The sequence below is a fragment of the Silurus meridionalis genome, chromosome 18 (genome assembly GCF_014805685.1).
Source record: "Silurus meridionalis isolate SWU-2019-XX chromosome 18, ASM1480568v1, whole genome shotgun sequence".
Lineage (NCBI taxonomy): Eukaryota > Metazoa > Chordata > Actinopteri > Siluriformes > Siluridae > Silurus > Silurus meridionalis.
Window position 1 is genome coordinate 8,935,657 of NC_060901.1, and position 9,734 is coordinate 8,945,390.

General features: G+C 37.8%; 1 protein-coding gene across 2 annotated transcripts; it reads left to right on the plus strand.

Moving 5' to 3' along the window:
• Positions 1–81: 81 nt before the first annotated feature.
• Positions 82–7,634, plus strand: si:dkey-39a18.1 (uncharacterized protein LOC557637 homolog). Of its 2 annotated transcripts, none has more exons than XM_046873252.1 (6): positions 82–2,127; positions 2,618–2,683; positions 2,828–2,951; positions 3,683–3,879; positions 3,993–4,097; positions 4,977–7,634. In XM_046873252.1, exons 2-6 carry the CDS (start codon positions 2,637–2,639, stop codon positions 5,602–5,604), a joined length of 1,101 nt encoding a protein of 366 aa, XP_046729208.1. In that variant the 5' UTR covers positions 82–2,127; positions 2,618–2,636; the 3' UTR covers positions 5,605–7,634. The 2 variants fall into 2 exon arrangements, with proteins under 2 accessions (XP_046729208.1, XP_046729209.1); XM_046873253.1 differs by having other exon boundaries at positions 2,629–2,683.
• The last annotated feature ends 2,100 nt before the right edge of the window (positions 7,635–9,734 follow it).

The following is a 9,734-nucleotide window of genomic DNA, read 5'->3' on the forward strand; positions in this document are numbered from 1 at the left end:
GTGAACTCGTGCATTGCATCTGTGTGCGTTTCAGATTTTCCAGGTTGGTTACTGAACTTGGATTCCTGTTTTATATCGGTTTCCTCACTTTTCTTCAATTTATCACAGCGAATTGTATATTTTACTGTTACAGGTGATAAATGTTGGCTCGGTTCCCTGATTGCCAGAATATAAATCTCTCAGTCTACTAGGCTAAGGCGTAAGGTAATTGCTCCCTGAGATTGAAGACATGACACGGAAATCATCTGATTAATATCTTTGCCTTGTTTTTGCAATCAGTGATACCCAGAGGAGCAGTGAGGAATCAATAATTTGCCTTCAGCATGATACATTTGTTACCACATAACATAATCCTTTGCATTCTGATTATTATTATTATTATTATTAATATTATGTTTTTTTTTAAGAGATGCGCAGTCATAGAGGAAGCAGTCTAACATCTTCATAAACCTCATTTCCACTGCAGCTGTGTGCTCCATTATGCAGAATATGTAACGCGTGGAAAATGCTTTAGAAAAAAAATCTAATTCATTCTGCTTATACAAAGTGCCTATAGAGTCACAGGTGTTAAAGGATGCTGAAATAAAAAGAATGATTTGTTCCCCCATTTGTTACATAAGATGCAATCCCTTTTTGGTTTTTACCATCCTCTATACATTGTTTAATTTTTACATAACTATGCACTGATGGACAAAGGAAAAAAGTTCATTATATTATGCTAGGCCTCATATACCACACAAAGTGAAAATGCAGATTTATTTATTTTTTTCGGTATTGAAAGGGAAAAATGCGATCGGATTTGCGCCGTCATGAAGCCTACACTTTTTATTTTCAGATAAACCGGAATTAATGCCTTCAGCTTTCCTCCCTGAGCCCAGCACAAAACAATTTTCCTGCTGATCGGTTATTTATTTCAAATACTGTGTCTGACGTCATCGTTCGAGAAAGTTGCTCAATAAACAGGAACGTAAAAAATCAACTAAACTGAGGGCATTAAATTAGCATTAAATGTCTGTGCAAGAATGAAAGGAGAAGGTAATGATTGTTGTAGCTGGAATCAGCCCACGGGGGACTGCAGCAGGAGGCCATAACAAGCTGAATGTTTAGTCTGCACACCTACTTCCTTCTCACTTGCCCGCTGAACAGGGTCTCCCAGCCACATCTGCAGGAGTCAGCAGCATAGCCTACAGCTGAGAACAGGATAGATCACTCTGTACCTTTTTTCACTGAGGCATACTGCATAACCTATAAATGTTGGGTCGTGGTGGAAGGCTGCTGAACACTTCTTACTACAATAACTTACTACTTAGAAAATGGGTGCCAGGTATTTGAAAACCTTATTTAAGGTCTGTATATGTACATTCAGACTATTTAAAAAAAAAAAAAAAAAACGTAATGTTTGTAGATGCAAGATAAATACTAAAGATAAAAGATGAACTTATCCAACACCCCAATGATGAGTACGCTCCAAAAGTATTGGGAAAAACAAGGCCAATCCTTTTTCTTTTGCTTGTTTATTATATTAGGCAATTGGGTTTTAGACTGAAAGATAAATAGCTTCAACCTTTATAGCAAGTGACTATGAATTACACTTTTGATCTCCAAAAATTGTGGTCTGCCAATTTAGGTGGCATCATGTAAGTTGTTGAAATGTAAATATTTGAAAGTCTGATTCCTGGTCTTAGATTTCACTTTTGATCTCAAACTCAAATGTTTTTAAGTTTAAAGCAAATAACAAAAGAATTAATCTTGCTCTCTAGTTTTTTTTTAGATAATATGTCTATTTTAATGCTTTGCAGTATGAAACCTTTAGCAAAACCATGCTTAAAGCAGAAGGAATTCTGAACAACACTGTATGGGGTCTTTCCAGGGAGCACCAGCCAATCAGAAACCAGAGGTTTGAGGAATCCACCTTGTATTGCTATGCTAGAGTGGCCAGGGTAATGTCCATTCTTCACCACCAAGACTCCTAGTGAAGACTGAATCAGTCTATTTGTCAATTTGGTTTTATGTTTTGTTGTGGGGGTTTTTTTTGTTGTTTTTTTAACACAGTGAATTACTGAACTACTATGAACTGGATTTCTATTTTTTAGTTTTATTTAGGACTCTGAAACGGTCAAAGTGACGGTAAGAAAAGTTTTCTCCTATTTTTTTTTTGCTGCATTTAAGTCTTTTATTTTTTTCCATATTGAAAGTGTACAGTCAGATGTGAGACTGAAAAAAAAAAAAATAATACATGAATGGATAGAGAAGAGCCGAAGCATATGGTGGTTTATTTCATGGTGGATTGTGCATTTGATTAATTTATCTTTGAGCACAGGATTCTCCTGGATCAGCAACAGAAAAATGATCACCATTGTGGCTCAAAAAATATGTATTTTTTTCCTCCTCTGTGCACGCTTTTGCTTTAATGCAGCAAAACACCAATTTATATGCTAATGCATTCCCATTACTAATGGAATTCTAGAAACCATGCTGGTTATAGTAATAGTGAAATCACCTCACGACAAAACCTCAGCTTTAATTAAAATCTATTATTTATAAGATTTGAAGGGGTTTAGGATTATTGATTGTAGAAAATAAACAACTAATTTTCTAAAATGTTTCTCATCTTGAGGTAATATAAAGGAAAGAAAATGGGCATCACAGATAAACACACGTACATGGAGGAGGCTGTGAACTGGTAAGACACAGGAGTAAACTTTTTATATGGTGATTCGACTGTAAAAACTTCTAGTGAAATTAAACTATGCAATTTCAAGCACCACTACTTTAAATCGATAGTTCAAAACTTAGGAATAATGTATAGCTTATGTCTTGAGAACAGGCCTGCTGAGGTACATTTCCATAAAATAAATCATCGTAGGATGAGAAGAGGTCAATCTCCGTCCCGTGATGTTTCTCCAGTACCATCATACTTCTCTGAACCGGTTTCAATCCAAAAGCGTAAGGTAACTGTTTAGAGGATTACAGCTGCATTACATGGACACTTTTTAGAACTGGGATGTATCATGATCAAATGTATTATTTGGAAAGAATAGATAATGTATTTCAGAGACATACAAGTTCAGATTTGAATGGGAGACAGAAAAGTTGCCCTGGACTTCTGATTGAGACTAAAAATGTTTTGCATGCAGTTGGCATGCTACTTTTATGTGATAAACCTGAACAAGAGCTAACTCGATTCAACCTCAATCTGATCCAAATTTCTGGTTACCACATGAACTTACACAAAGCTACATTTTTGTTTATATTTAGAAAGAAAATGAAGCAAATAATTTGAGATTCTAGCAAAAAGTAGCACACAAATAATAACTGCATGCTTTTAAAAATAGTGTACACATGTTAGTCTGAGAGGAGTTCTGGACTAGAATGATGTATTTGAGGTCGAGGAACTGCCACAGTCATTCACAGACCATATTTAAAATATCTGTTTCTATCGATAGGATTATTACCAGTGTTTAAAAAGATATGAAGGCAAAAAAATAAAAAATAGAAAACAATTCTATGGTTAGCTACACTCACTCCAGGTTTAAATCAAAAACCAAACATGAACATTTGTGATAGTGGCATTTCAATCCACACCTGCTAAAAAAAAGATAGAGTTTACACAGAAAAGATGAAATTACAAACTGGAGCTATAAAAATCTTGAATATTGTGTCATGTTTCTGTAATCTGTAGGATGTAACTAGCAGACTGCCTCACCTCATTAAAAGTACTCATCAGGATGAAGACGACGATGATGACATTCAGAGTTTAAAAAGTCTGCCCACGCTTATGAACACATTAACCTCTGACCCTAAGGTTAACAGGTCACGTACATTTCGCAGAGGTCAAAGCATCCCTGACTTCAGCCTTCCACTTCTTGTCACGTCCAAGTAATGAAATAACATCATTAGGACATATGAAGTCATTCCTATTAATGTATGATGCATTCAAATGGTGCACAATACAAACTGATGTGAAAATGGAACATTAAATGTTTCTGTAGATGTACCCTGGTGGTAAAAGGTACTGGATGTACTTACACTGGGGGATTTCTGCCTGCCATCAAATCCACAGTTCCAGAGAGGCCACCATGCCGAGCTGGATGCAGGTAAAACACCCATAAAGAGAGCTGTACCGAAGTGCAAAATGACAGTTCGATAAAAAGTCTTCAATGTTCTCATTTTTCTGAGAAAACACCATTTCTTTTCACCCTGAAATATGGCCAGGTGTCACATTCACAATGCTCTATTTTTTTGCAGCTTTTAGCTGAACTTCACTTTGCAGTGAATATCTTGTTCATTAAATTCCACAAGTGCAATTTTAAATGTGCAAAGCCTAATGCAGAAAAGGTGCACAGAGCTATTTTCTGCTTATTGATGATTTAAAGGCTGGTTGGTCACACCATGACAAAGAGAGAGAGAGAGAGAGAGAGAGAGAGAGAGGTGATGAGACACATTAGAGGAGCATACATATTTCCACACCTATCAGCAGCCACAGCAGAGATTCAATTCAATTAAGTGTGTATATAAAATAAACTAATTGTGTGACAAGAGTGCAAAGTGTGTGACAGGAGTGAATTATAATGACTGTTTTCCAGAAAGGAGTTATTTGACACAGGTCCTCAGATTTAAAAGATGTTAAAGTAATAGAATGTAAAAGGATAGAAACTAAACTGCTTGAAAAAATTTTTATGAAAGTGACTGAGCGCAAAATTAATTGTGAAACTGGGTTACTTTAGATTTGCTGTGTTTTATTTAAACACATGCAGTCTCCATTTTTATTTAGCAAAATAGGATCCAGATCCCAGGAATAGTGAGCATGAGGCATAAATGCCCCAGTTTACAGCCCAACATACCCAAATTTACACCTAGGGACAATTGTAAGTAGCCAGTTGAACCCTGGTTTCACTCTGTCTATTCGTCACTCATTTATGTGCACCCTCTCAAATTAAATTTTAATGCTTCATTCCTTATTCTTGCTTTTGAAGGCCAGACAAAGATAAAATGGGTCCAACTCGGTGTCCTCACCCAGTCGGTCAACCGCAGTATGTGCCTCTCAGTGAGAGCCATCTTCCTGAAAAGACATGGAATATAAAATCAAGCTGTCAGCGTCCTTCACCGTCTTCTAGCAAAGTGTCCTTGGGTCCCCGAATCACATTCCAGAGTCCAGTGGTACAGGATATCTACCCCATCACTCCTGCCTTGATGAAAGGAAGCAGACAGGATGCGCAGGCTTGCCAGCCTCTGAGGGGTGTGCTGAAGAAAGCACAGGTGCTGAACAGAGGAGCGCTTCACTGCCTTTTAGAGAAAAGCTACCTCCCCTGCTCAAAAGATTCACATTTGCTTGAGCCATTTTCAGGCTTTGAGGAGCACCTTTGCCACCAGCTGCTAAACTCCCCTTTTCCTTGCGGTGCAGCTCTCCCACATGCCAATTCTCATCACCTCCTACAGCTAGAAGCCATGTTACCTGTGACCCAGGGGCTAAACAGTTCCCTGATGCAGCGCACAGTGGAGCTCTGTAACCCACAAAGGAAACAACTTCCCAGCATCACCATGACCCGCCCCACACCTTCCCCTAATCACCTACACAGCACTGAAAACAGGCATGTAGCTTGAGTTCAAGTCTCTCAAGTCTCTGCATACATCACTTATGCAGAAAACTATCTATTTCCTGGTGGTTAACTCGTTTGTTCACTAACCAAGCAGACAAAGAGCGCATGCACAAGAACAGATAGCTATTTATCAAGCAATTTAATGTCACCTGCTAGATGCAATCAACAAATTGTTTGCTTACGTTATAAGGCATAAAGATTAGTTGAATGAATTCTAACAGCCACTTGATCTGAATATAAATGTCTGGAAGGTCCCAAAGATCAAATCAAACTATTTTGAAGAGATTCACTTTCATAAAAACAAGTATCAATCAGGTTTCGATTTTGAAATATATCCCAACCTCTGATGTTCCCACAGAGTACCGATAAACGCGTTATTTAAAAAAACAGAAAGAGGATGGCAGTACAGTGACTTTGCTTATAAGAGATGTCCACCATAAATCAATGTTTGGGTAAAAAAGGACCTTGAAGGAAAGATTTCTTGCTCTGCATACATCCTAAAACAGCTACTCTTTCATTGGTTAATAAGTGTGTCTTCTTTCTGCACAGTTTCGATAATTACCCCTGGTTTTATTTTGCAGTTTCTCTTTGCTTAATTAGTTACGCATAGGAAAATCTTGTAAAAGGAATAAATCATAATTAGGTGTATGATTCTACAGCTGCATTAAAACTCCTCATACAAATTCCACCTACTTGCCTGGTGCTACAAAGAGCCTCGTGGGACAGCATTTAATCCACCTCAGGAACTGTGACGGGAGTTGCGAATATAAATCACAGCAGTGCTGAGAAATAAACTGAGAGAGAATCAACCTGGGAGTGAGAACACAAAGTTTCTGGCTCAGAACTTCAAACTGTCACATAATTATACAATTTCCTCCATCTTTAATCCAGTCCCTGGAGATCTTTCTGTATGGTTGAGGGAAATGGTTACAGCTTGCATAAATATTCCCATCCCCTCTGTACTCTTTCACATTTTGTAGAACTAAAATAGTTAATTCAGATGATTGTCATGAAAATGCCTGAAATATTCCATAATTTTGAAATGCTAGAAAACATGTGCAATGTTTGGAAAGAGCAAAAAAGTCAATGTGGGTCTCATCAGGCCAGAGAGCACTTTTTTGTACATGCTTCCTGTATTAGCTTAGCTTTATGAGTTGTCCTGTGAAGAGCTTCCCCCATGTGAGCATCGGGATCTCTTTATATTACCTTTGACCTCTTGTTTGCTTCTCTGACTAATCACCTCTTTAACCAGTCACTGCCTTTTGGTGAATAATAATAATAATAGATGTGGATGTGTGGGGTGTGTTTATTTTGTAATGAAGCCATGACAAATGCTATTCCAAAATCATGTATTGGAATACTTTTGATAGCTTTTTGCTTTTCATGATGCTCTGATCTGTCATATTTTAGACTCTTCAACCCCAGGAGGTCTTTTATATAAAGGCATATGTCTGTGTAGGAGGCTTTCAGTCTGCAGCTTGTTAAAGGAAGTCAATAAAAGACAGTAGGATGTGTAGGAAGAGGAGCTTTTTTATACAATGACATGCATCTATCAGGGTGTTCGGGCCTTCAGCCATTGCAGTGAATATCCTTCATCGATGTCACTAAAAAGACTGTAATTATTTTTATCTGCTTTTCTCAGAGTAAAATCAATGTAGACTGCTGACTTAGACACAATGCCCTATGAGAGGCTTTCAATCAGGACTTTCTGTTCTATTGAGTTGTGAAAACAGTGTCTGGTTGATTTACATTTGCTTTCTGACCAAGACTCAATAAGGAGCCTGGTGCTAACTTTTATTAACAAGCTGGTATCTTGAGAAATGGAAATAACAGTGATTGCTAGATTTAGATATATGACTCCTTGTACCTCTGGTGAGTAAAACAAGAAGACCTAAACCTAAACAATCATAAACATGGGTTTTGATTGTTTGTTCTGTTAGTTTACATTTAGAAATTTTGACAAAATGTCATTAACCTGTTTTATATTTGTTTGACATTTCACTCTGAGTAAATAAAAATTTGAGTCTAAAACAATTATTTGTATTCTCACTTCCCAATTACTTTCATATTGTCATTTGCAACAGTACTTTTAGTGGTAAAACATGTTATAAGGTTAAAACAATAAATTAAATAATTACTCATATCAAGTAAAGGTAATTATGGCACATGTCTAGTAAAAAAGCAAAGCCATTAAACAACTAGCTGTACTTGCTTCAGACTACACGAAATATGATCTACTAGTGTTTCCTAAATGTAAGTGGTACTTCATTAAATAATCAATGATTGAGAAATTCATCCACCTCATTATTACACCAACAATTGTATCGCTTTATTATTTTATTTAACATTTGTATTTTTGTATACATATATTAGACCTCATGCATATAAAATGTAAGTTTGCATTACAAAAAACAATAAGCTGTATGAATGTACAGTCTGGGCTAGATAGAAATCAGCCTTAGCTTCCACTTCATACTTCTTTATTGTTTACTGGCCTTGTGACTTTTTTTTTTCCTTTTTTTTTTCTGCTGTTGTAAAAAAAAAAACATTTCTGATACACAATGTGAATGCCAAAACCTGAGACTTAATTTTGTCTTATTCTCGCTCTTAAAAAAAAATAAATAAAAGGAAGTGAAAAAGTTTAGCCCTGCTAGCACATACAGTTTACCAGCTGGCTGTGGTGGTACAGTGTCTCCCTGGAGTGCAGTATACGAGTTAAAGTTTCAGCTCTTATGCACTAAGGCAGGAACAGAAGTTAAAGGACAGTGACACACTGCATAGTTATCAGCCTGTCTCCCGATATACAGCCTGGAACAATGAGGCGAACCTGTCATAACTGTGAAATATAAAGAGCCCTTGCTAAGCCAAGCGAAGAAACTGAGGACGCATGCAGTGTGGCATCACAGAGACAGAAATTAGCCCCTTCCCGTGCTCTATTAAAGCAATGACTGTGATGCTCCCTATAACCCATAGACTTTTCAAGGTCTTCTTATACAACATCTAAACTTCTAGGAACTAATCAAGCAAACAAGAACTTCAGAATGATCTTCTGCTCCCCTGCTGCGTTTCAAACTCCTGGTTTCACGCTCCAGTTATGTGGTGAGCCATTACCTAGCCTCCAGCGACCCCTGCACTGCCTGCCTCCCTCGATAGCCAGGCATTCCTTTCATTCCTATGTCGAGTCATGGAAGCTTGGGTGCATTTAATCTGACGGACACACGCTGCAGTTCAAATAAACTGGAACAAGACTGTTTTGACATCATGAGAAATAAAAGGTAGCCTAGTTTTGTAGCAGGAGGAAACACTGTGGACAAACTTAGGAGCCGTAGTCAAGCAGGACTAATGTAAACATTTACAATGCATTTAAAGACTATATAGTTTCTTTTCATAGACTTAAACTGTACAGCTGGCATTAAAATAATGTTTTGCTCAGCTTAACTCGATTTGCTTTAAAAAAAAATATTGGACAGTGTTACAAAGCAAACTTCTGGAAATACATTTATATTTACCCAATGAACAAACCAGAGATGACCACAGCAAGGGAAAATACCCTGACACAACACAAAAAGAAACCTTGAGGAGCCTGCCTCAAAAGCAAACCCTTCCTCTTTTGGCTAACACTGGATGGGGGGGATTCAATGAGTCATCCACTAGTCTGTATCTATAAAGTAAAAGAGGACAACATATGTGAAGAGAGAAGGGGTGGAGAAGGTAGAGGAGTTCAGGTACCTGGGGTCAACAGTGCAATGTAATGGAGAGTGTGTTAGAGAAGTGAAGAAAAGAGTGCAGGCAGGGTGGAGTGGGTGGAGAAGAGTGATAGCAGGAGTGATTTGTGATAGCAGAGTATCTGTGAGAGTGAAAGGGAAAGTTTACAGGACTGTGGTGAGACCTGTGATGTTGTATGGTTTAGAGACAGTGGCATTGAGTAAAGGACAGGAGGTGAAGCTGGAGGTAGCAGAGCTGAAGATGTTGAGGTTTTTGTTGGGAGTGACGACGATGGACAGGATTAGAAACGCTTATTACAGTGACTGAGCATGTAGGACGTTTTGGGGACAAAGTGACAGAGGCCAGATTGAGGTGGTTTGGACATGTGCAGAGGAAGGACATGCATATCTGTAGGTGAATGCTGAGGAT

Coding starts and splice junctions, on each gene's coding strand:
- si:dkey-39a18.1 (XM_046873252.1), top strand. CDS start 2,637: ATGGGCATCACAGATAAACACACGTACATGGAGGAGGCTGTGAACTG. Junction 2,684..2,827: donor ATGGAGGAGGCTGTGAACTG/GTAAGACACAGG, acceptor TCTTGAGAACAG/GCCTGCTGAGGTACATTTCC. Junction 2,952..3,682: donor TTTCAATCCAAAAGCGTAAG/GTAACTGTTTAG, acceptor TGTAATCTGTAG/GATGTAACTAGCAGACTGCC.